This window comes from Mobula birostris, chromosome 25 (genome assembly GCF_030028105.1).
Source record: "Mobula birostris isolate sMobBir1 chromosome 25, sMobBir1.hap1, whole genome shotgun sequence".
Taxonomy (NCBI): Eukaryota; Metazoa; Chordata; class Chondrichthyes; order Myliobatiformes; family Myliobatidae; genus Mobula; species Mobula birostris.
In genome coordinates this window covers 3629157-3655825 of record NC_092394.1, presented here as the reverse complement: position 1 = coordinate 3655825, position 26669 = coordinate 3629157, and the positions used below count along the sequence as shown (strand labels likewise).

The 26669-nt window shown below is 52.9% G+C and overlaps 2 protein-coding genes across 3 annotated transcripts in view; both read right to left on the bottom strand.

Annotated features, from left to right (window-relative positions):
• LOC140187745 (sperm-associated antigen 5-like) overlaps positions 1-8333 on the bottom strand; it is a 38062-nt gene extending 29729 nt beyond the window's left edge. Inside the window, exons 1-3 of one of the 2 annotated variants that reach the window (XM_072243390.1) lie at positions 8266-8333; positions 5699-5833; positions 4073-4166 (exon numbers count right to left, since the gene is read on the bottom strand). In XM_072243390.1, coding sequence (XP_072099491.1) covers positions 4073-4166; positions 5699-5833; positions 8266-8298 — 262 coding nt within the window. In that variant the 5' untranslated portion in view covers positions 8299-8333. The remainder of the gene's footprint in view (positions 1-4072; positions 4167-5698; positions 5834-8265) is intronic. The other variant, XM_072243391.1, reaches the window with a different exon arrangement.
• Positions 8334-8343: 10 nt separating this feature from the next.
• Positions 8344-22480, bottom strand: LOC140187840 (uncharacterized). The gene is made up of 6 exons (XM_072243630.1): positions 22291-22480; positions 17184-17312; positions 14215-15941; positions 12703-12895; positions 10848-11007; positions 8344-8360 (listed from the first exon to the last, which is right to left on the bottom strand). The coding sequence occupies exons 1-6, from the start codon at positions 22354-22356 to the stop codon at positions 8344-8346; spliced, it is 2292 nt and encodes a 763-aa protein (XP_072099731.1). The 5' UTR covers positions 22357-22480.
• Positions 22481-26669: the final 4189 nt, after the last annotated feature.

The following is a 26669-nucleotide window of genomic DNA, read 5'->3' as shown; positions in this document are numbered from 1 at the left end:
CACATGAGGACATACAAGAAATGCATTGTCTGCCTCAACAGCCATTAGCCTGGGGGCAGCCCGCAAGTGTCCCTGCGCCTCTGGCCCCAGCATTCCCTGCCCACATCGTACTCGTCCGAACTGCGGCTTTGAGATGTGCCAGGGAACCAGAGCACCCGGGAGGAAACACACACGATAACTGGGAAAATGTACAAATCCTTACAGACTGCGGTGGGAATGGAACCCCCATCACGATTGCTGGTGTACATCGTTGTGCTAACCACTCATCACACTACGAGAGGCACCACTGCCCTGGACCGTGCTGAGACCCAACACGGGCTGGCGATGGAAAATGGAAGCTAGCACAAGGTGAACCGCCTGGAGTCACTTTCAGTGAAACGGGAGACGTGGGGTGATTTGTCCGGGGTGTACAAATACGAGAGGCTGGGATCGTCAATCAGTCAATGGCAAACAGCCACTTCTCAGAGTGAACAGCCAAATGCCTGGGGCAGAGACACAGTGATACGTGGAAGGGTTACAGGAGATCATTCAGCCAGAGAGGGCAGAGGTGGCCTGGAACGCTGTCTGAAAGGGTGGCAGAGGCGAGAGGCCCATCATAGCGACCACCTGTACGACCTGCAGTCACACACACAGAGTGAGAGACGCAAGACAGCAGGAACCTCTCCCTGGGGACAGCGCAGTCAATAAGTTCTTCCACTTGGCCTGTAGCTGCAACCCCTTTTTTAACAAAACTATAAAAGTTTATTTTCACAACAAATATTCAAAGTACCAACATTCAGTATTTACAGGAGTAAATAAATTCAAATTAAACTATGATCATTTCTGTCTATAAAACAGTCAATTCCCTCGGTGGGGAGGCACCCACGGAAATCCCCCCACTGCACCTAACGTGACCACATGCTCCCTCTCCAAGGACAGCCGGGCACAAACGTATCCTCGGAAGAGGGCAGGCATTTGGCCCGGGCAAAGCCCCCGTCTGCCCACTGCTGAGACCCATGAATGGCCATCTTATCCAGACCCAGCGGCAACCCCTGAGGAGATCCCCCTCGCGACCACCCCCCACCCGCTGTGAGGAGATCCTCCTCGCGACCCCCTCCACCCGCTGTGAGGAGATCCTCCTCGCGACCACCCCCACCCACTGTGAGGAGATCCTCCTCGCGACCCCCCCCACCCGCTGTCCCGTATACGAGGAGCGCGGGGCTGAAGTGATCGAGAACCTGAGCAGCCCCTCAGACACCCAGACAGGGGCTGCGACCTCTCACACTCCGTGTAGGCGTGGTACACTGACTCCCCCCAGGCATGGAACACACAGGCGGACGGGGTGTCAGTGAACCTGCTGTACGGTACTGCCCAGTGCGACACTTTCCACCCCAGGCCCCCAGTGTACGGGGAAGGGCCCTGTGTAAAGAGATTTCCACCGGGAGCCTCCTCCACTGCCCGATGGTAACACAGTCGAGGCCGGTCGGCAGATGGAGGCGAGGAAGTGAAAGGTGCGCAGGAGTAGCCCGTACAAGAGACGCTTTGGATCGTCATGGAACCGCATGGTGGGCATCCCTGCGAGACGGCTCACGTTATGCAGGACCCTCTCCCGCGAGGTATTCTGAGGCCTGGGTCCGATGAGCACTTCTGGTTGAGCAGGACCCCTCCAATTCCCTGAGACCCCCCCACCACCCAAGGCCCACTGTAATAGGGTTGGGACCAGTCCCCCAGCAGCCACAGCACCCTGCCTGGAAGAGACAAGTCCCCATACCCTTAACAGCTCTCGGTAGAAGTGAGGCAGTTCCCTCAGAGCGGTGTGGCTGGTGCTGTCCGCTGGAAGCTGCGTGCCCTCCTGCAGGCAGGGTCCCCGCCATCTCGGAGGGTGGTCTCTGCAGTGTCCCGAGGCGGAAAGCCACCAGCCGGGTGCCCATGCACACCAATGACTGACCGCCCTCCACGATCGGAACACTCAGGACCGCAGAGAGACCCAGTGCCTCCTGTTGCCCCAGAAGTCCGCCAGCCTCTTCTGGGTCCAGGATACAAACGCCGTGGATGGGACTAAAGTAATCAGCTGGTACCCGATCATGGAGGTGACCAGCTGATTGATCAGTAAAGCCCTCCCCCCATATGAGATCGCACAAAGGAGGCCTAACAGCGTACCAGCCGGGCAGAGATCTTTGTCTCCAGATCCCACCAGTTCACCGGCCAGGTCTCCTCCGTCGAGCTCAGGTAGACCCCCAAGTAGAGGAGGTGTGTGGTGCTCCACGCACACGGCCTCAACCTCTCCGGTAGGGAATCTACCTGCCACTGACCCACCAGGAGGCCCACACTCTTCTCCCAGTTGACCCTCGCAGAGGACGCAGCTGAGAGGACCTGCTGGCGGTCTCGCATCCTCTGCAAGTCAACAGGGTCAGTGACCATGAAGAGGATGTTGTCAGTGTAAGCTGACAGGACAACCTCGGGATCCGGTTCACGCAGAACCAAACCCGTTAACCTCCCGCAGAGTAGGCACAGGAATGTCTCCACGCAAACAGAGTACAGCTGTCCCGACATCTGGCACCCCGGCACACTCCCCTCCCAAAACACAAGGGCGCTGTCAGGGACTCATTCACCTTCACTAGGCACTCCGCAGCGGGGTACAGCAGCCGGCCTTGTCAGGGATATGGGGGTGGATGTCTGACACAACGATGCCCTCACAACCTCCAACAGCGTCTGCCGTGGCTTTCATAGCGCATTCCCACTGAATGGAGTATGCTGTACAGCGCTCTTTGAAGTCAGTAACTCGAATGGGTGGTCCTCTTCGCGAACTGTAACTCCCGACCCCGCAGCCTCCGTATACGACTTCAGCGCAGACATCTTAGAGCTGCCCCCTGCTGTGACGCAGTCTGAATTCAAAAGCTCAACATCACCGCTGGGATGTTACACAGCTACACCCAGTGTAACACCAGCAAACAGTCAAACAGCAAGAGTTCAGAGATGGGATGGGATGGGATGGGATGGGAGTGGATATGCAGGGAAGTCCGTGCGTTGTGAAACCCTCAGCGCTGTCCGTGCAGCCACGAACAATGAAACTGCCTTCCGGGGCCAGTCTGCTGTTCCTTTGGTCACTCCAAAGCCCCAAGTCCTCTTCACCAGTCGCCCTGAGCTAGGCACTCTGAACGGGAAGGGTTATAGTCATACTTTACTGATCCCGGGGGAAATTGGTTTTTGTTACAGTTGCACCATAAATAATAAATAGTAATAGAAATAGTAATAGTAATATTACTGTTAGTAAATAGTAATAGTCATGGAAATAATAAATAGTAATAGAATAGTAATAGAAAATAGTAATAAATAGTTAAATAGTAATATGTAAATTATGCCAGTAAATTACGAAATAAGTCCAGGACCAGCCTATTGACTCAGGATGTCTGACCCTCCAAGGGAGGAGTTGTAAAGTTTAATGGCCACAGGCAGGAATGACTTCCTATGACGCTCTGTGCTGCATCTCGGTGGAATGAGTCTCTGGCTGAATGTACTCCTGTGCCCACCCAGTACATTATGTAGTGGATGGGAGACATTATCCGTTGTTACAAACAGAATAAATCTGTCCCCACTCCTGACAAAGTTAGACTCAAAACTTTGGCAGTCTGCCAACCACAGCCACTGCCCAGCACTGAGAGACACGGACCGAAAAACTTCACCGAAACAAATCCTTCCAGGCAAGGACGGTTTCAGTCCGCTGTCGAGGAGATACTCCACACTCACAAAGTCTTATGGCAGTCTCCAAAACCATTCTTTGGCAATTTTACAACTTTCGCAGACAGAGTTGTGAGCATCTCTCAGTACACCCCTCCCTCAGTACCGTCCTCCCTCAATAACACCTCTCCCTGTATCGTCCTCCCTCAATAACACCCCTCCCTCAATAACACCTCTCCCTATATCGTCCTCCCTCAGTACCGTCCTCCCTCAATAACACCTCTCCCTGTATCGTCCTCCCTCAGTAACACCCCTCCCTCAGTACCGTCCTCCCTCAATAACACCCCTCCCGATGTGTGACCCTCCCTCAGTAACTCTCTTCCCACGGTAACGTTGTCCCTCCCTTGGTACCTACCAGAACTGAGCTGCTGTTTCTCAGCGGTCACCTGCTTCACTGTGCCCAACACCTCACGCAGCCTTTCCATGGAATTCTCCAACTCCTGGTGCATCTGGGACAAAGAACATGTCCAGTTTAATCTGAGGCAAGTCTGGCACCCCAACTGAGGAAGAAGTTGCCAGCAGAGAACCCACTAAAGACTCCTGAACCTGTTCGTTTCTGATGAGGAGGTGCAAGAATGGGTTAGTACACGACACGCAGGTTGGCGGAGTTGTGGATGGTGTAGATTACAACGGCACAATGGCATGATGCAGCGCTGGGCTGAGAAGAGGCAGTTCGATCTGGAAATGTGCAAAGTGGTGCAGAGTGCAGGATTGTTAATGGGAATCTTGGGCTTCATGTTGATGGATTCCTCAGGGTTGCAGCACAACTTGACAGGCTGGTTGAGAAGGCATTTGGTGTGTCGGCCTTCATTAGTTGGAGGATTGAGTTCAAGAGCAGCAGGTAATATTGTCACTCTGTAAAACCCTGGTTAGACCACACTGGGAATACTGTGCTCAGTTCTGGTTGTCTCATTGTAGGAAGGATGTGGAAGCTTTAGAGAGGGTGCAGAGGAGATTCACCAGGATGCTGCCTGGATTAGAGAGCATGTTCTTGTCAGGATAGGACGAGCGAGCTAGGGATTTTCTCTCTTGAGCGGAGGATGGGAAGTGACTTGACAGAGGTGTACAAGGTGTACAAGTCAAAGTACATTATTATTAAATTATGTATGTAATACACAACCCTGAGATTCATCTTCCAACAAACAGACTGCAAACCAAGAGCCAGCGCGTTCAAAGAAAGTCAAACCCCTTCCCAAAGATGGTAAGTGGAGAGTCTGAGACTTTTCCCAAGGACAGAAATGGCTAACCCAAGGGGGCATAATTTTAATGAGATAGGAGGAAAGACTAGGGGAGGATGTGAGTAGGGTTTTTACACACACACGCGCGCACAGACACAGAGGGTACGTGGAACCCGGTGTCAGGGCGGTGGTTCAGGCAGCTACGTTAGTGACATTTAGATTAGAACGTGGATGGTAGAAAAATGGAGGGTTATGTGGGAAGGAAGGGTTAGATTGATCACCAAGACATATTTCACTGTACATTTCTGTCTGGATGCTCATGAGACAAACAGAGCTAATCTCATCTGAAACACGGGGACTGGGGACAGGAATGCAGTCTCAGTGTCATGTTGCAACATTCAGATCTGCAGGAACGTTGGTAGAATAGGAATGGGGGGAAAGAGGGGGAGAGATTATTGATTATTCCCTCAGTTATTGATCAATAAGCAGCTAATTGTTGCAGAGCCACCAGTGAATGGATGCCATCAGGCAATTGCTTCCTCAGTCTCACACACAACGCTGGAAAACTCAGCAGGTCAGGCAGCGTCTATGGAGGGAAAGAAGCAGTCCACATGGACTGTACACGTTTCCTGACCTGCTGAGTTCCTGCAGCGTTCAGTATGCGCTGCTTCCAGCCTCGCATTTAGTGAATCAGCCCTCGCTGGAGAACTGGGAATGCCATCACTGCTCCGGGGCTGACACAGGGCTCGCTGGGGGAGGGTGGGGAGAAGGTTGCGGGAACGGGGAGCCGAGGAGGCACTTACATTCACCCTGCTCCACTCGGCCTCTGCGGCTTGGCTCTTCAGCGCTGCGGCCTCCTCCCGGGCCTCGCTGACTGCCCGGGCCATCGCTCGGAGCGCCTGGGTGCTCTCACGGGCCAGCTGCCTGGCATCCTGCAGCTGCGATGACAGAACACAGTTAGTGCAACACCAAAACAGCTCAGGGCATCGGGGATCCCAGCATTGTGACCATGGGGGTTTCCTCCGCGTTCCAAGTTCATTGGCTACATGGGTGGAAATGGACGGAGGGAGTGGACACAAGGTTGGGGGTAGATCAGGGTGACACGGGAGCTCAGCAGCTCGTGTTACTCGTTACCCGGGACCTGACAGAGTGTTCCCTCGGACCTTGAAGGAGACTAGTGTTGAAATTGCGGGGGCCCTGGCAGAAATATTTAAAATGTCGCTGTGTACAGGTGAGGTGCCGGAGAATTGGAGAGTGGCTCATGTTGTTCCATTGTTTAAAAAAGGATCGAAAAGTAATCCGGGAAATTATAGGCCGGTGAGTTTAACGTTGGTAGTAGGTAAGTTATTGGAGGGAGTACTAAGAGACAGAATCTACAAGCATTTGGATAGACAGGGGCTTATTAGGGAGAGTCAACATGGCTTTGTGCGTGGTAGGTCATGTTTGACCAATCTGTTGGAGTTTTTCGAGGAGGTTACCAGGAAAGTGGATGAAGGGAAGGCAGTGGATATTGTCTACATGGACTTCAGTAAGGCCTTTGACAAGGTCCCGCATGGGAGGCTAGTTAGGAAAATTCAGTCGCTAGGTATACATGGAGAGGTGGTAAATTGGACTAGACATTGGCTCGATGGAAGAAGCCAGAGAGTGGTGGTAAAGAATTGCTTCTCTGAGTGGAGGCCTGTGACTAGTGGTGTGCCACAGGGATCAGTGCTGGGTCCACTGTTATTTGTCATCTATATCAATGATCTGGATGATAATGTGGTAAATTGGATCAGCAAGTTTGCTGATGATACAAAGATTGGAGGTGTAGTGTACAGTGAAGAAGGTTTTCAGAGCCTGCAGAGGGACTTGGACCAGCTGGAAAAATGGGCTGAAAAATGGCAGATGGAGTTTAATACTGACAAGTGTGAGGTATTGCACGTTGGAAGGACAAACCAACGTAGAACATACAGGGTTAATGGTAAGGCACTGAGGAGTGCAGTGGAACAGAGGGATCTGGGAATACAGATACAAAATTCCCTAGAAGTGTCATCACAGGTCGATAGGGTCGTAAAGAGAGCTTTTGGTACATTGGCCTTTATTAATCGCAGTATTGAGTATAAGAGCTGGAATGTTATGATGAGGTTGTATAAGGCATTGGTGAGGCTGAATCTGGAGTATTGTGTTCAGTTTTGGTCACCAAATTACAGGAAGGATATAAATAAGGTTGAAAGAGTGCAGAGAAGGTTTACAAGGATGTTGCCAGGACTTGAGAAACTCAGTTACAGAGAAACGTTGAATAGGTGAGGACTTTATTTCCTGGAGCGTAGAAGAATGAGGGGAGATTTGATAGAGGTATATAAAATTATGATGGGTATAGATAGAGTGAATGCAAGCAGGCTTTTTCCACTGAGGCAAGGGGAGAAAAAAACCAGAGGACATGGGTTAAGGGTGAGGGGGGAAAAGTTTAAACGGAACATTAGGGGGGGCTTCTTCACACAGAGAGTGGTGGGAGTATGGAATGAGCTGCCAGACGAGGTGGTAAATGCGGGTTCTTTTTTAACATTTAAGAATAAATTGGACAGATACATGGATGGGAGGTGTATGGAAGGATATGGTCCGTGTGCAGGTCAGTGGGACTAGGCAGAAAATGGTTCGGCACAGCCAAGAAGGGCCAAAGGGCCTGTTTCTGTGCTGTAGTTTCTATGGTTCTATGGTTACAATGCCAGCAGTAAAGAGCAGCTTGATTCCCAACACGGTCTGTAAGGAGTTTGTACCTCCTCCCCGTGACTGCGTGGGCTTTCTCCGGGTATTCCGGTTTCCTTCCTCAGCCCAGAGGAGCCGGATTTGGCTGAGTAAGCTGTGCGGGTATGTTGTCACCAGGTGCACGTGTGACAGTTTCAGGCCGTCACCGGCACATTCCCGGACCGTGCTGGTCATTACACATCTCACTGTCTCCGAGGAGGTGTGACAAATGTAACTCATCTTTAATCACGGGCGATTGCAGAGCTCAGCTCTGTGCCTGTCAGTGAAGTAGCAAGAGGCCAGGGACATCTGGGCACTGACCATCTCCAAGCTGAGGGAGGTTAACCCCTTCCCCTTGGTGGACAACAGCATTCCCACCACGAGCATCAGGAGGGCCAGCCGCTCGAGCACCACGATCACATAAAACACCCAGATGGAGGAGCAAGGAGGTGGTGGCACAGCTGGTGAAGGGGGGAGTGGGGACAGGCACCTCCGCCCTGTCCGTCGCCTGCTGTATCGTGGAGTCCCAGGACTGGACCACACTCACTCCAGCAGACAGCCATCTCACAGGGGGCCTAGTGCCGATGGAAAGATGTCCCCAGACACGTGTCCCAGTCGGTGGGATCTCTGGTCTCCATTCCCTCACCTGCTCGAACATCCGCTCTCGTTCCCTCTGCATCTCCTCGCAAGCAGTGTCGGCGGCTGATAGGCTGTCCTCCAACGCTCATCCTGCAGGGAATTCTGTAGGGAAACAACGAGAATACACTCAATCACCCAGATCTGCACCTGAGTCCCCAAACCCAGGACCCCCTCCCGCACCCAGACCCCCCTCCCCAAACACAGACGCCCTCCAAACCCACGCCCCGCACCCTGACCCCCCACAAACCGACATCGCCCAGACTCCTTCCCAGACTCAGACACTGCCCAGACCCCCTCCCAAACACAGACGCCCTCCCCAAACCCACTCCCCGCATCCTGACCCCCCACCAAACCCAGACTCCCTCCCAGACCCAGACACCGCCCAGACCCATCCCAAACACAGACACCCCCCAGACCCCCCTCCCAGACCCCCTCTCCCGCACCCAGACCCCCCTCCCAAACACAGACACCCTCCCAAACCCACTCCCGCACCCAGACCCCCTCCCCAAACCCACTCCTACACCCTGACCCCCCCACAAACCCAGACCCCCTCCCGCACCCAGACCCCCCTTCCAAACACAGACGCCCTCCCAAACCACTCCCGCACCCTGACCCCCCACAAACCCAGACGCCCTCCCAGACCCAGACACCGCCCAGACCCCCTCCTAAACACAGACACCCCCCAGACCCCCTCCCAGACCCAGACACCACCCAGACCCCTCTCCCGCACCCAGACCCCCCTCCCAAACACAGACGCCCTCCCAAACCCACTCCCGCACCGACCCCCACAAACCCAGACCCCCTCCCAAACCCACTCCTGCACCCTGACCCCCCACAAACCCAGAGCCCCTCCCAGACCCAGACCCCCCTCCCAAACAGACGCCCTCCCAAACCCACTCCCGCACCCTGACCCCCCACAAACTCAGACACCGCCCAGACCCCCTCCCAAACCCAGACCCCATGCAGATCCCAGAGCAGAACATAGAATATACAAGCAGAATTAGGCCATTCAGCCCATCGAGTCTCCTCCACCATGGCTGACTTATTATCCCTCTCAACCCCATTCTCCTGCCTTCTCCTCATAACTTTTCATGCCCTGACTAATCAAGAACCTCGCAACCTCTGCTTCAAATGTACCCAATGGCTTAGCCTCCATAGCAATAAATTCCACAGATACACCACCCTTCAGCCAAAGAAATTCCTCCTCATCTCTGTCCCTCCATTTGAGGCTGTGCCCTCTGGATCTAGACTACAACGCTATAGGAAACAGTTCAATGTGTTTCCCCACCGCCCCCCCAACCATTCTTCTAAACGCTGGTGAGTACAGGCCTAGAGCCATCAAACACTCCTCTTCAGGTTAATAAATGAATTGGTCATTGTAAGTTGTCCTGTAATTAGGCTGGGGTTAAACGGAGAGTTTCTGGAGAGTGAGACCCAGTGGGTTAAATGGAGAGTGGCCAGCCGGCGAGACTCAGTGGGCCAGAAATAGAGACGGCTCTGACCCTTCTTGTAGACAGCCTCAGTGTTCTTTGACCAGTCCAGTTTATTGTCAATTCGTAACCCCAGGTATTTGTAATCCTCCACCATGTCCACACTGACCCCCTGGATGGAAACAGGGGTCACCGGTACCTTAGCTCTCCTCAGGTCTACCACCAGCTCCTTAGTCTTTTTCACATTAAGCTGCAGATAATTCTGCTCACACCGTGTTTCCCCCGAGATCAATAAAGTATGACTATGACTAAGGCCCTGTTTCAAGCTGTATTTCTAAATAAATAAATGTTAACTTTTCACTCCAGGGATAATCGTTGTGAAGAGACACACCCAAAGTGCTGGAGGAACTCAGCAAGGCAGGCAGCATCTATGGAAAAGAGTAAACAGTCAACGTTTTGGACCGAGCCCCTTCATCAGGACTCAAGGGTCTCGGTCCGAAACGTCGACTGTTTACTCTTTTCCGTCGGCGCTGCTGGCCTGCTGAGTTCCTTCAGCATTTTGTGTGTACTGCTTTGGATTTCCAGCAACTGCAGATTTTCTTGTGTTTGTAATCATTCCTGTGAACCTCCTCGGGACCCCCTCTGATGCCAGCCCATCCATTCTTAGGTAACTCATAATATTCCAAGTGAGGTTTGACCAGTGCTTTCTAAATCTTCAACATAATATCCTTGCTCTTACATTCTAGTCCTCTCGAAATGAATGCTAACATTGCATTTGCCTTCCTCACTACCGACTCAACCTGCAAGTTAACCTTTGATCCTGCGCAAGGTCCCTTCACAGCTCCAGTTTCTAAATTTGCTCCCTCTTTAGAAAACAGTCTACCCTCTATTCCTTCTCCCAAAGTGAATGACCATACACTTCCCTGCACTATATTTCATCTGCCACTCTTCGCCCATTCTCCCAGTCTGTCCAAGTCCTTGTTTCCTCAACACTACCTGCCCCCTCACCTTACTTCATATTGTCCACAAACCTGGCCACAAAGCCAGTTTCCCCACCGTGCAAATCATTGACGTACAATGTGAAAAGAAGTGTTAGCAATACCGACCAACCCCTGTGGGACACTGGTCACTGGCAGCCAGCTTTCTTCCCACCCTTCACCGTGCCGGTCAGCCGAGCCCCTACGCATGTGTGGACTCGCCTGCTGATGCTGGAAGGTGAAGATGGCGGAGTAGAGCTGTTGGCACTGCTGCAGCCCGAGCTCCAGCTCTCGCAGCCTGCTGGCCTGCTCCAAGTACAGCTGCCGGTAATGCTCCTCCACCTGCGGAAAGGCAGGAACGACGGGTGAGCACACAACACACACAGAATGCCGGTGGACGCAGCAGGCCAGGCAGCGTCTATAGGAAGTGCAGTCGACGTTTCGGGCTGAGACCCTTCGTCAGGACTGTGGGTTTCCTCTGGGTGATCTGGTTTCCTCCCACAATCCAAAGACGTACGGGTCAGAAGGTTAATTGGTCAATGAAAATTGTGCTGTGATTAGACTAGTGGTAAATAGATAAGTTGCTGGGTCGTGTGGCTAGTGGGCCGGATGAGCCCGTTCTGTGCTGAATGAAGGGTGAGACAGATAGTTAATGGGACACGGGACACATCAGAAAGGATGGGATAGGGTACGTTCTTTCCTCTAGAAAGGGGAGGCTGGAGGTTGCCTTGACATGTTGATGTGTCCTCACAGGCAAAACCAGAGCCCTCACTCGCAGCTGGGAATTCAGATGGTCCCTGCTTCCCAGACCAGGGGGCAATTAGAATCAGGGTTATTAGCACTGACATGCGATGTGAAGTTCTTTGCTTTGTGACAGCATCGCAGTGCAAAGGCCAATCTATAAATTAGAAAACAATTAAACAGTGAAAAGAATAGGAATGATGAGGTAGTGCTGATGGACTGTTGGGAACTCTGGTGGTGGAAGCGAAGGGGCTGTTTCTGAATCGTTGAGTGTGGGTCTTCGTGCTCCCACACCGGCTGCCCAATGAGAAGAGGGCATGCTCGAGATGGGGGGGTCCTCAATCGATCCACGAACGCCCCTTCTCTTGTTGCACCATGTAGTTTTTAATTTATATTTTTATCATTATTTATGTGCAGTAATGATTGAAGATAAGCCAGCCGGCAGAGCAGTGGCATCCACAACAGACTTCAAGGTCAGTGGTGTCAGGTTCGAATCTGGCCGGCTCCTTGCACGCCTTCCATTCCTGATGGGTTGAATGTTGAGCTGGCAACTCGGCCTCGTAAAGAACAGACGGACGGTACAGAAATGGCCCGACGCGCCACAAGACGCGGAGAGGAACAAGAGAGAACAACAAGTGGCATGTCTTTAACGATGGAAGCGGCCTTTCTGGGGTCAGGTGAAAGAGATGGGTTTAAGGGCAGGCTGGATAACGTCAGACAGGGAATAGGAGGGAGTGGAAACAGGGCCAGTAACATCATGAAGGATCCCACCCACCCTGGTCATGGACTGTTTGTCCCACTCCCATTAGGGAGGCGGCTATGGAGCATCTACACCAAGACCACCAGACTCAAAAACTGTTACTTTCCCCAAGCAGTGAGGCTGATCAACACCTCCACCCACTCACCCACCCCTCCACACCCCCAACCACCACTACTTTATCATTTCCTGTCAGTCACTCCTGTACCCAGTGTCACTTTATGGACATACAATCAATCTGTGTAGAGAAGCTCTGTGTTTATATTTATTGTGTTTTTTATTACTGTGTTCTTTATCTTGTTGTGTTTTTTTTATGCTGCACAGGATCTGCAGAAACAATTATTTCATTCTCCTTTACACGTGTGTACTGGAATTTACATGAAACAGCCTTGATCTTGTGGGGGGCAGAGGGGAGCAGGGGCACAATGTACAAAGACTGGCACAGAATGGAAGGCCCGAGAGGGGTTCCTACATGATCATCGTTTTCCACGACAAAACATGAGCCCCAGGGGTCACAACCTCGGCACAGATGCCCTTACCTCGGGTGCCTGGGTACAGGTGGTCTGGGTGAAGGCCTCCCTCTGATCTGCTGGCCCCACACCCCGCTGAAGGCCCTTGCTCCTGGACAGGTCACTCAGCTGGCTGGACAGAACCTCGGTGATGAGCAGGGTTGTCTCCAGACGCCGTTCCAGCTCTCCCCGGGGCATGGTCTGCAGGTTCTCCAGGTTGATGCTGTGGGCAGCAAGGCAGTTATGGTTTAGGGACCAGACAGAAACAGGGGTCAGGACCCCTTTAGTAACGTACCCCAAGGTGTTGCAGAGTGTTAAGGTGGAGAGAGAGGCAGCACGATAGTGTAGTACTTAGTGCAACCACTACATACAGAACCAGAGATCAGAGTTCAATTGCCTCCGCGGTCGGTAAGGAGTTTCTACGTTCTCCCTGTGATCACACGAGTGTCCTCCCACATCCCAAAGGCAAAGGCGTACGGGTTAGGGTCAGGGAGTTACACTGGCGCCAGAAGTGTGGTGAATTTGCAGGCTACCCCCGACACATCCTCGGATTGTGTTAGTTGTTGACACAATCGACACATTTCAGTGTTTCAATGTACATGTGGCAATAAAGGTTAAGATCTATCACCAGGACTGATTGATGCTTGGAGGACAAATTCAGCAGCACACAGTCCACATTTCCAGGACATCTCTCTCTGCCTGCTGTACTGAACCCCAGCCTCCCCAAGTAACAGTTCTAGTCTGACCCTCTAAACCAGAGGTTCCCGACCTTTTTTATGCTGTGGAGCCGTACCGTAAACAGAGGGGTCTGCAGATGGCAGGTTGGGAATCTCTGTCCTAAAATATCCTGCACACTGAATTAGCCGGAGCTGCATAGGGCAGTCACACTGCCTGGGAGCTTGAGGACACCACCAATGCGGGAAAGGGCCGGGCTGGTTGTCAGAGAGCAGGACTCTGGGGCTCCCACTCTCCACCAGAAACCGGGAGGGGAGTGAAGAATACTGTTACAGATGAAGGAAAAGGGGAGGAGGACCAGCTGAGGGTGACTTTGAGGTGCACCGCGGATATCTCCTGTGGGATCAGTATTACTGCCCCGGGGAGGGCAGGAAGAGGGGCTGCCTCTCCCCTCAGCAGCGGGCAGAGGTAACACAAGAGATTCAGCTGATGCTGGAATTCCAGGACAACACACACCAGACGTTGGAGGAACTCAGCAGGTCAGGCAGCACCTACAAGAGGGTAATTATCAGCCACTGTTCCAGGCTGAGACCCTGCATCAGAACCCGGACTATCTCAGCCCAAAACATCAACAGTTTTTTTGCCCCCATAGACGCTGCCTGACCTGCTGAGCTCCTCCAGCATGTTGAGTGCGTTTCTTAATACAACTGGGTGTCTTGGCGGGGAATTGGCCTCGTCTCAGTGGGGCTGTGAGACGGTGAGAGTGAGAGGGAAGCAGAGTCGAGCAGCGACACCAACACTTGCCCCGCTTGGCCGCCGGATTCGGTCTCTGGGTGGGTACTGCCCACCCAACGATCCCCGACTTACTTCCAGAGCAGAGAGTCCGTCAGCACCGCGCTGTCCGTCGTGCTCCCCCTGGAATCCTCCACCGCGGAGGTGTTGACATCGCTGTCCGCCAGGCTGACGGGGGTCATACAAGTGGCGACGCAGTGCGACCCCAGGGGAGTAATCCCTGTGCTGACGTCTCGGCAGGTGACCCTCCTGGTGCCGAGCTGTGCCGCCAGCAGCTTCCAGGTGTCCGCGGGTGTCCGAGCGCTGGCTGGGTGGATCAGACAGGTCAGCGCGCAGGACGCAGGGGCTGGCAACGGGCTCGTGCCCAGCTCCGCCCAATCCACGGCCTCCTCGGTCTGCACCTCCACCGCGGGCTCGGCCCGCTCCTTCACCTCCTCAGTCTGCACTGTGCCCGTCTCCACCTCCTCTGTCTGCACTGTGCCCGTCTCCACCTCCTCTGTCTGCACTGTGCCCCTCTGCACCTCCTCTGTCTGCACTGTGCCCGTCTCCACCTCCTCTGTCTGCACTGTGCCCCTCTGCACCTCCTCTGTCTGCACTGTGCCCCTCTGCACCTCCTCAGTCTGCACTGTGCCCGTCTCCGTCTTCTGCTCCTCCACTTCCTCGGTCTGCACTGAGCCCTCATCCAACACCCTCCCTGTGCCAGCCTCTACCTGTGCCTCACCCTCCTCCATCCTCCCCTCTTCCTTCTCCAGCCCCTTGGCCTCGTCCTCTGCCCTCCTCTCATCATCCTCAATCTCCAGCACCTGCCCCTCACCTTCCTCCTCAGCCTGTGCCCTACCCAGCTGCTCCTCGCATTCGTCGGCCAGCACCGGTACCCTGCCCTCGACAGGCGCCAGTGCCAATGCCGGCTGCCGCCGTCTCTCTGTACGGGGCTGCTCCAGGTCACTGGGACTCGAGACACAGAGAGGAGGGGAGTCTGCTCCAGTGTGTACAGCAAGGATTGCTTCTGGGTTCCCCTGTATCTCTGCTCGAGCCTCGTCCTGGGGCCACGCTGCCCCGTCCCCAGACGGGACTCCTGCCTCCTGGTCTGACATTCTTGGCTGCTCCCACTCTCCTGCTATTGGCAGCTGCTCTCCCCCCGTGGGCAGCGGAACACACTGCCCCCCGTCATCGGCATTCAACCCCTCCCCTTCTCTGGCTGTGCAAAGCCTCTTCCTTTTTCCTAACCTCACCCCCTCTTTGCTGGCAGGTGACGTCTCTCCATCTCCCCTCACTCTCACAGACTCCGAGCGGGAGGGTAGGGCTGGATGATTGGGTGGGCGTAGGACCAGAGGCTCGAGTGACGCCTCCTCGGTACCGTCACAGACAGGCTCGGGCCCGGGGCCAGACGGCAGCAAGCTTGCCCCACCAGCTGGGATCGCGGGGGACCCTGCCTTCAGTCCAGCCGCGACAGTGACTGCTGTCTCTGGTCCCTGCTGCCCCAGCCCCACAGATCCAGCCACAATGACTGACGGCTCTGGATCCTCCCGTGTCTCAGTAACGACCGTCCGGACAGCGTTGCTGCACGTTCCCCGAGGCAGGTCGCCGTGGTTTACCTGCGGGGACGAGGGGCCTTCGCTGGCTGTGGGTTCAGGAGTCCCAGTGGGTAGTGAGCTCGTGTCACTGAAGCCCCCAGCTGTCGGGGGCACCAAAGGGAGCCGGTCCCATACCCAGGGAGTACAGACCACTTCCTCCTCCTCCTCCACAAAGATATTCCTGCAGAGGTCCTCGTAAACCAGCCTCGAGACGGGTAGGAAACCCTCCTGCAAAGAGCAAACACAGTCTCAGGAGAGAAACATACCGAGACCACAAAGTCAGCAACGCACCAGCTAGATGCAACGAGGAGGCAGCCCTCCCCGTGACTGCGTGGGTTTCCTCCGGGTGCTCCAGTTTCCTCCCACAGTCCAAAGACCTGCCGGTTAGGGTGGGTGAACGTGGGCGTGCTATATTGGTAGTGGAATGTGGCTGCCCCCAGCACATTCTGAAACTGCGTAGGTCAGTCAGGCAAACGATGCATTTCATTGTATGTTTCAATGTACATGTCAAAAATAAAAATAATCTTTAATCTTTACAGACATTTTCATTTCAACTCGGAGGTGGAAACTGCATTCATACTGTAGTTAAGAAGGCATATGGTGTGTTGACCTTTATTAGTGGGGATTGAGTTCAAGAATCATGAGACAACACTGCAGCTCTATAAAATCCTGGTTAGACCTCGCTGGGAATGTCGTGCTCATTTCTGCCCACCTCATCGTAGGAAGGATGTGAGAGGTTGCACAGGAGATTTACCAGGATGCTGCCTGGATTTGAGAGCGTGTCTTATGAGGACAGGTTGTGTGAATGAAGGCTTTTCTCTGTAGAATATAGCAGGATGAGAGGTGATTTTGATAGAGGTGTACAAGATGATAAGAGGCACAGGCAAAGTGGACAGTCAGAGACTTTTCCCCAGGGTAGAGGTGGCAAATAGGAGGGGATGAATTTAAGCTAATTGGATGAAAGTATGGGGGGGTGGGTGGGAGAGATGTCCGAGGTAGGCTTGTTTGGGCTCCCCCGCTCACACAGATGGCAGTGGGTGTGTGCGTGGAATTTGCTGCTGGGGTGGTGGTACAGCCAGATTCATGAGGGACATCTGAGAGACTCTTGCATAGGCACGGATGATAGAAAAATGGAAGGAAGGGTTAGATTGTCTTTAGAGCAGATTAAAAGATTGGCATTACATTTTGGGCTGAAGGGCCTGTACTGTTCTATGTTCTTCACTGGGATCTGGTGGAGAACAAAGAAGAATTTGGATGCAGTCAGAGGTTTCTGGAAAAGCTGAAGGGTACTGGGAGTGGAGGAGCTAGTGGGCAGGGGGCAAGCGTTGGAATAAGGCCAGGCAGCAAGTTGCAGGGAAAGGCAGAGATGGGGGTTTTCACAGCCACCGGGCGAGGCGGAGCTGTGCGCGTGTGCAGTAACGTGGCTGAACTGGAAGCGCGCAGTGCGCAGTACCACTCTCACGTACTCACCTCCAGGCGCAGCCCGCGCAGCAGCGGGGTCAGGCCGCTGGCCGCTCGGCTGCAGCTCCGCACGTCTCGCTGAGCACTGCACTGCGGCGCCAACTCCTGCAACGGGACCCGGCCGCATTTCCTGCTCGGCTGCGGGGGAAGACAAGGGAACAGTCAGCGTCAAACGGACAGGACACAGGGCACTGCAGGGTCCTGCTCGGCTGCGGGGGAAGACAAGGGAACAGTCAGCGTCAAACGGACAGGACACAGGGCACTGCAGGGTCCTGCTCGGCTGCGGGGGAAGACAAGGGAACAGTCAGCGTCAAACGGACAGGACACAGGGCACTGCAGGGTCCTGCTCGGCTGCGGGGGAAGACAAGGGAACAGTCAGCGTCAAACGGACAGGACACAGGGCACTGCAGGGTCCTGCTCGGCTGCGGGGGAAGACAAGGGAACAGTCAGCGTCAAACGGACAGGACACAGGGCACTGCAGGGTCCTGCTGGGCTGCGGGGGAAGACAAGGGAACAGTCAGCGTCAAACGGACAGGACACAGGGCACTGCAGGGTCCTGCTCGGCTGCGGGGGAAGACAAGGGAACAGTCAGCGTCAAACGGACAGGACACAGGGCACTGCAGGGTCCTGCTGGGCTGCGGGGGAAGACAAGGGAACAGTCAGCGTCAAACGGACAGGACACAGGGCACTGCAGGGTCCTGCTGGGCTGCGGGGGAAGACAAGGGAACAGTCAGCGTCAAACGGACAGGACACAAGGCACTGCAGGGTCCTGCTCGGCTGCGGGGGAAGACAAGGGAACAGTCAGCGTCAAACGGACAGGACACAGGGCACTGCAGGGTCCTGCTGGGCTGCGGGGGAAGACAAGGGAACAGTCAGCGTCAAACGGACAGGACACAGGGCACTGCAGGGTCCTGCTGGGCTGCGGGGGAAGACAAGGGAACAGTCAGCGTCAAACGGACAGGACACAGGGCACTGCAGGGTACTGCTGGGCTGCGGGGGAAGACAAGGGAACAGTCAGCGTCAAACGGACAGGACACAGGGCACTGCAGGGTCCTGCTGGGCTGCGGGGGAAGACAAGGGAACAGTCAGCGTCAAACGGACAGGACACAGGGCACTGCAGGGTCCTGCTCGGCTGCGGGGGAAGACAAGGGAACAGTCAGCGTCAAACGGACAGGACACAGGGCACTGCAGGGTCCTGCTGGGCTGCGGGGGAAGACAAGGGAACAGTCAGCGTCAAACGGACAGGACACAGGGCACTGCAGGGTCCTGCTCGGCTGCGGGGGAAGACAAGGGAACAGTCAGCGTCAAACGGACAGGACACAGGGCACTGCAGGGTCCTGCTGGGCTGCGGGGGAAGACAAGGGAACAGTCAGCGTCAAACGGACAGGACACAGGGCACTGCAGGGTCCTGCTGGGCTGCGGGGGAAGACAAGGGAACAGTCAGCGTCAAACGGACAGGACACAGGGCACTGCAGGGTCCTGCTCGGCTGCGGGGGAAGACAAGGGAACAGTCAGCGTCAAACGGACAGGACACAGGGCACTGCAGGGTCCTGCTGGGCTGCGGGGGAAGACAAGGGAACAGTCAGCGTCAAACGGACAGGACACAGGGCACTGCAGGGTCCTGCTCGGCTGCGGGGGAAGACAAGGGAACAGTCAGCGTCAAACGGACAGGACACAGGGCACTGCAGGGTCCTGCTGGGCTGCGGGGGAAGACAAGGGAACAGTCAGCGTCAAACGGACAGGACACAGGGCACTGCAGGGTCCTGCTGGGCTGCGGGGGAAGACAAGGGAACAGTCAGCGTCAAACAGACAGGACACAGGGCACTGCAGGGAGCTCAGCAGGTCAGGCAGCATCCACTAGGGGGTGAAGAGACAGTCAGCAATTCAGATCAAGACCCCTCATCAGCATCAAGTATTAGATTCAGGCAAACAGATCCGACAAACGTCTGGAGACCGAAGAGTTAACTGTTTCTCTCCTTACACACACTGCCAAACCTGACGGGTGTCTCCAGAATTTCTCGTTCCAGTTATGTATCGAGCTAAACGAAAGATCAGTGCGCGGCTGTGCGTGAATGCGTGTGACTGTGTGTGCTGTGATATGTACTGTCTGTATGTACATACATTCACACAGACACTGAATATTAGCAGACGTCTCTTAGTGACATGGCCTGAAGATTGACAGGTTGACATAGTGTGAGGTACACGTCTGTGTGAGAGGATAATGTTACTGACACTATGATAATAAAACAAGCAGTTGTGTAAATTTGTGAAACAACAGCAATAAAAGTTGAAAAGTGACGAGTGCAGGATGAGAGTGTGCCTGAGAGCTGGGGAGTGAAGGGGGGCAGCAGGGCATTCTGACGACAATAATTCAGAGAGAGTGTGGGGCTGGGGGGAGAGGTCTCTGACAATGCTGTTGGCACTGTGAATGCAGCGGTTCTGATACGTGCCTTAAACGGGGGAAGAGACCGTCAGCTCCTGCACCAAGATGCGTCAATTGGTCAATCTCCATAGACGGGTGGACATCAGAATGGGGTGGGGGGCTGTCACCCCCGCTCATCAATCTAGTTCCCTCCGTCCGAGAAACACTCAAAGACTCTGCCTCCACTGCCCCTTGAGGAAGGCAGTTCCAAAGTTCGAACACCCCAGCAGGAAAGAAACTACCTCATCAGGCGCCCCCTAACATTTAAAGTGACCCTCCACTTTGAGGTTCTTCCACAAGAGGAAACAGCAAATAAGATTGAAAAAGTAGAGAGAAAGTTTACAAGGGAGCTTATTAAAGGTTTTTAAGATTATGAGAGGCATAGAGAGTGAAGACAGACACCATCTTTTATCCAGGGTTGAAATGTCTAATACCAGAGGGCATGCATTAAGGCGAGAGGGGGTCATTTTAAAGGAGACGTGTAGGGCAAGTTTGTTACACGGAGAATGGTGGAGGCCTGGAACAGACAATAGACAATAGGTGTAGGAGTAGGCCATTCGGCCGTTCGAGCCAGCACCGCCATTCACTGTGATCATGGCTGATCATCCACAATCAGTGCCCTGTTCCTGCCTTATCCCCATATCCCTTGACTCCGCTATCTTTAAGAGCCCTAACTCACTCTTTTTTGAAAGAATTCAGAGAATCCTGAGGCAGAGCATTCCACAGATTCACAACCCTCTGTGTGAAAAAGTTTTTCCTCAACTCCGTTCTAAATTGTCTACCCCTCATTCTTAAACTGTGCTGCCTGGGGTGGTGGTAGAGGCAGCTACATCAGGGACTAGAAAAAAAATTCACCCCTCCATCAGAATTTTTCATGTTTTATTGTTTGACAACATTGAATCACGATGGATTCAATTTGCCTTCTGTTTTTACATTGATCAATAGAAAAAGACTTCCACATTCAAGTGAAAACAGATCTCTTCATTTTGACACGAGTCTTTTCCTGTTGATCAGCGTCAAAAAAAAAAGGCAAATTAAATCCACTGTGATTCAATGTTGTAAAACAATAAAACATGAAAATTTCCAAGAGGGATGAGTACTTTTTCTAGGCTCTGTATGTTAGGGAGGTTAAAATAGGCACATGAATATGAGGAAAATGGAAGAATAGGGACTTTGTGTAGGCAGAAGGAACTTGCTGGCCATTTGATTGCTCATTTAATTGGATGGCACCACATTGTGGGTCGAAGGGCCTTTCCTGTGCCGTTGCTGTGATGCGTGACGTGACGGCCTCAGTTACAGGGAAAGATTGAACAGGTTAGGACTTTATTGCCTAGAGCACAGGAGAACGAGGGGAGATCCGACTGAGGTATACAAGATTGAGGAATCCAAACAGGTTTGTTCCACTGCTGAGACTAGAACTCGAGGTCATGTCTTCAGGGTAAAAAAAAAAAATGAAATGTTTTAGGAGAATTTCTTCACTCAGAGGGAGGTGAGAGTGTGGAACGAGCTGCCAGCACAAATAGTGAATGTGGGCTTGATGGCAAAGTTCAAGAGAGGTTTGGAGAGGTACATGGATGGAAGGGGTATGGAGGGTGCAGGTCAATGGGACTAGGCAAAATAACAGTTCAGCATGGACTAGATGGGCCGAAGGATCTATTTCAGAGCTGTGATGCTCTTCACATCAACCCTGTCAAAATTGCTCTGGATGTTTTGTTTCAATCTTCTCCTCTCACTGCAGCAGACACAAGCCTAGTCTGTCCATCCTTTAACACAACAGCACAGTTCAGACCCTTTGACCCAGGGCGTTGCAACATCGTTTTAAATCTACTCCAAGATTAATTTAATCCTTTTTTCCCCATAGAGTCTACAATCTTTCTTTCACTTATGTGCCTAAGAGTCTCTTAAATATTCATAAAGTATCTGCCTCCAACACCACCCCGGCAGTGCATTCCACACACGCACCACTCTGTAAAAAAACTCTCCTCTGACTACACTTCCCAGCAAACCCATTAAAATTATGACCCCTCGTATTGGCTATTTCAACCCTGGGAAAAAGTTTCTGGCTGTCCACTTTTACCATCTTGTACACCTCTGTCACGTCACCTCGCATCAGCCTTCACCCCAGGTGAAAAGCCCTGGCTCGCTCGACCTGTCCTCATAAGACACGTTCTCTAATCCAGGCAGCATCCTGGTAAATCTCCTCTGCTAATGGCATTCCAGGTAACAGTGTGACAAATCTGCTCTGAACCACCTCCAAAATGTATCTGTATTCCACACACAGCACAGCCTCCAGACCCCTCAAAGTGAACAACTACATTACTTGACCTATCGACAAACTAGCCTTTTGCGAAACCCACAGCCAGGACACCGCGATTTCTTTGCATAGTCTAGACAGTCTCTCTCCCTTTCCCACTTTCACACTCGGTCGAGTTGTGGAACCGAGTTCGCCCCTGACTGGGGATGGATTTTCCTTTAGAGACGCAGCGTGGAATAGACCGCCGGAGCCCAGGATGCACACAGGACAGTTGACAGTGACCAACTAACGCCTTTGGACTGTGGGAGGAAACCCGAGCAGCCACGGGGAGAGCGTAGCGACCCGCTACGGGGGCGCTGGGACCGCCGGAGATTATCATCACCTCCCGAGAGCAACCCACTTCCCTGGCCTTGACCCCAACCCCGTCTCCCGTCACCTACGGTGCTAGGCCGCTGGTCATCACTCTCCACCGACGAGGACTTCACCGACTGCCGCTCGCCGAACATGGTCCCCTCGCCTGGGGAGGGGAGAGAGGGAGAGAGGAGCGCCGTCAGCAGGCGGAGGGCCGGCTGTGAGCGGAGTGGGACCGGCAGCCGTACCTCCCGACCTCCGTCTCCTCGTTCGCTCCGGTTCCACCAATTTCAAATCTACCGCCCCTTCACTCATTGGCCGCTCCGCCAACGGGAGCCGGTGACGACATCACGCCGCGCCGGTCGCCAAGAACGAGGAGGATGAACTGGAACCAAGAGGAGACGGGCTGCTGCAGCGCCGCCACCGATCGGAGGCCGTTCCTGCAATCTCTCCCCAAAGCGCCCAGCGACCTCCTCCCTCCATGGACGCTGCTCGACCCGCTGAGTTTCTCCAGCGCCGTGTGTGTGTGTGTTTGTTGTTGCTTCCCCCTCAGCCTGCAGAACCTTCCTTTTCACATCCTGTCCCAGCTATAAAACCACAGAGTGGAAACAGGCCCTTCGGCCCAACTGGTCAATGGTCAATGCTGACTACAATATCCTCCCAATTGCCCATATTTGACCCAAAACACTTCAAGCCCCTCGCTTCTATGTACTAAGTTTTCTGATGACTCTGCCATAGTTGGATGCATCAGCAAGGGAGATGAGGCTGAGTACAGGGCTACGGTAGGAAACTTTGTCACATGGTGTGAGCAGAATTATCTGCAGCTTAATGTGAAAAAGACTAAGGAGCTGGTGGTAGACCTGAGGAGAGCTAAGGTACCGGTGACCCCTGTTTCCATCCAAGGGGTCAGTGTGGACATGGTGGAGGATTACAAATACCTGGGGATACGAATTGACAATAAACTGGACTAGTCAAAGAACACTGAGGCTGTCTACAAGAAGGGTCAGAGCTGTCTCTATTTCCTGAGGAGACTGAGGCCCTTTAACATCTGCCGGACGATGCTGAGAATGTTCTACGAGTCTGTGGGGGCCAGTGCTATCATGTTTGCTGTTGTGTGCTGGGGCAGCAGGCTGAGGGTAGCAGACACCAACAGAATCAACAAACTCATTCGTAAGGCCAGTGATGTTGTGGGGATGGAACTGGACTCTCTGACAGTGGTGTCTGAAAAGAGGATGCTGTCCAAGTTGCATGCCATCTTGGACAATGTCTCCCATCCACTACATAATGTACTGGGTGGGCACAGGAGTACATTCAGCCAGAGACTCATTCCACAGAGATGCAGCACAGAGCGTCATAGAAAGTCATTCCTGCCTGTGGCCATCAAACTTTACAACTCCTCCCTTGGAGGGTGAGACACCCTGAGCCAATAGGCTGGTCCTGGACTTATTTCCTGGCATAATTTACATATTACTATTTAATTATTTATGGTTTTATTACTATTTAATTATTTATGATGCAACTGTAACGAAAACCAATTTCCCGCGGGATCAATGAAGTCTGACTATGACTGTGCAAATGCCTCTTTAATATTGCAATTGTATCCACCTTGACTACTTCCTCTGGCAACTGGTTCCTCTGAATGAAGGCAAAGTAAATGAATGGACGAGGTCTCCCCTCATTGTGGGGTTTTTCTGTGCTCCCCATCCTAACCCGTCCACACGTGGGAACACCTTCATCCACCCAGAGCACCTGCATCAGATTCCTTCACAACATAGAGCAGTACAGCCCTTCGGCCCACAAAGTTGCATTGAATCTATTAAATTAGTAATCAAATACCCAACTAAACTAACTGCTTCTGCCTACACACCCTTCCATTTTCCTCACATTCGTGCCAATCTCAACGTCTCTTATAAGTCTCTTATGTATCTGTGTCGACCACCACCCCAAGCCCTCACCACACTCTGCGTTTTTAAACAAACTTGCCCTCACATCTGAAATGACCCCCTCTCACCTTAAATGCATGTCCTCTGGTATTAGACATTTCAACTCATGGAACATATTAGTTTTTGTCTGTTCTGTCTGTGCCTCTCATAATCTTGTAAACCTCAATCAGATCTCCCTCAGCCTCCGTCACTCCAGAGAAAGTTTGTCCAACTGCTCATTACAGCTCGTGCCTTCTAATCCAGGCCACATCCTGGTGACCTCTTCTGCACCGTCTCTTAAACCTTGATACCCTTCCCAGAGTGGGCTGACCAGATCTGTAAGCATTACTCCAGATGAGGCCTAACTGGAGTTTCGAGGGCTTTGACCTGAACTCTGCTCTGCTTCTCTATATTTGAAACTGTTGTATTTCTTTTACAACTTCCCCTGTTCCTAGGCGAACCATCCATCTTCTCTGATCTGTGTCCACGTCAGGACTATCCCACTACATCTCTTCTGCAGCTCTTCACAAGTTCCCTAAAGCTGGGGACCTGGAACTGCGGGCAGTGCTGTCCAGCTCAGGAGCTTCATTGCCCATTGATAGAACATGACAGGAAGGACCCGGGACCCGGGACCTGGGCACATTTCACAGGCCATCCGGGGCCTGTCACTGTAATTCCTCGTCTGACTCTGACCTATCAGTCCGGGGTCTCCTGTACCATCACCATGAGCAACAGCACCCCTCCCTCCATCTGGTCATAGAGTCACAGAGCACCACAGAACTGAAGCAGGCCATTCGGTCCATCCAGTCTCTGTCGAACTGTTACTCTGGGTAGACCCATCAAAGCCCATAGACTAGAGCTTCCCATTCCTCTCCCACCTGTGTACATATCTAAACTTCTCTTCAATTCCATCCCATCCAGTTACCTATCTAAACTTCTCTTCACCACATCCTGAGTCTTTTCATTCCAGGACGAAGGAGATGTCCTCCTTTTTTAAAGAAAGGGGCTTCCCTTCCTCCACTATCAACTCTGCTCTCAAACGCATCTCCCCCATTTCACGCACATCTGCTCTCACTCCATCCTCCCACCACCCCACTAGGAATAGGGTTCCCCTGGTCCTCACCTACCACCCCACCAGCCTCCGGGTCCAACATATTATTCTCCGTAACTTCTGCCACCTCCAACGGGATCCCACCACCAAGCACATCTTTCCCTCCCCCCCTCTCTCTGCATTCCGCAGGGATCGCTCCCTACACGACTCCCTTGTCCATTCGTCCCCTCCATCCCTCCCCACTGATCTCCCTCCTGGCACTTATCCTTGTAAGCGGAACAAGTGCTACACATGCCCTTACACTTCCTCCCTTACCACCATTCAGGGCCCCAGACAGTCCTTCCAGGTGAGGCGACACTTCACCTGTGAGTTGGCTGGGCTGATATACTGCGTCCGGTGCTCCCAATGTGGCCTTTTATATATTGGCGAGACCCGACACAGGCTGGGAGACCATTTCACTGAACACCTACGCTCTGTCCGCCAGAGAAAGCAGGATCTCCCAGTGGCCACACATTTTAATTCCACATCCCATTCCCATTCTGACATGTCTATCCACGGCCTCCTCTACTGTAAAGATGAAGCCACACTCAGGTTGGAGGAACAACACCTTATATTCCGTCTGGGTAGCCTCCAACCTGATGGCATGAACATTGACTTCTCTAACTTCCGCTAATGCCCCACCTCCTCTTCGTACCCTATCCATTATTTATTTATTATTATTATTATATATATTTATTTTCTCCCTCCCTTTTTCTCCCACTGTCCCTCTCACTATACACCTTGCCAATCCTCTGGGTCCCCCCCTCCCGACTTTTCTTTCTCCCTGGGCCTCCTGTCCCATGATCCTCTCATATCCCTTTTGCCAATCACCTGTCCAGCTCTTGGCTCCATCCCTCCCCCTCCTGTCTTCTCCTATCATTTCAGATCTCCCCCTCCCCCTCCCACTTTCAAATCTCTTATTATCTGTTCATTCAGTTAGTCCTGATGAAGGGTCTCAGCCCGAAACGTCGACTGCACCTCTTCCTAGAGATGCTGCCTGGCCTGCTGCGTTCACCAGCAACCTTGATGTGTGTTGCCACATTCTATAGACTCACTTTCAAAAACTCTACAACTCGTGTTGTCAATATTTATTGCTTATTTATTATGACCATTATCTTTCTTTTTTATATTTGCACAGTAGATTGTCTTTTGCATGCTGGCTGGTTGTTTGTCTTGGTGTGTGCGATCTTTTATTGATTCTGTTGTGTTTCTGTGTATTTATTGTGAATACTCACAAGAAAATGAATCCCAGGTTTGTATACAGCGATATATAGATACATAGATAATACATTTACTTTCAACTTGAGTTTCCCAAATGCTCCCACTGCTGAGCCCAGTAACAGCTCCTCCTTAGAGTTTGAGACTGTTGTTAAACGCCACAGATGGATCAGCTTTCCTGTGGCCCCTCCGCTTTCCGGGAATGATATAGGGATGTATCCCTCTGCTTTACAGGATA

Excerpts from the sequence above, each read along its gene's own strand:
- LOC140187840 (XM_072243630.1), bottom strand. The coding sequence starts at position 22,356 with ATGTTCGGCGAGCGGCAGTCGGTGAAGTCCTCGTCGGTGGAGAGTGAT. Across the intron at positions 17,313-22,290 it reads ATGACCAGCGGCCTAGCACC|CCGAGCAGGAAATGCGGCCG; the intron begins GTAGGTGACGGG and ends CTTCCCCCGCAG. Across the intron at positions 15,942-17,183 it reads TGCGCGGGCTGCGCCTGGAG|GAGGGTTTCCTACCCGTCTC; the intron begins GTGAGTACGTGA and ends TGCTCTTTGCAG.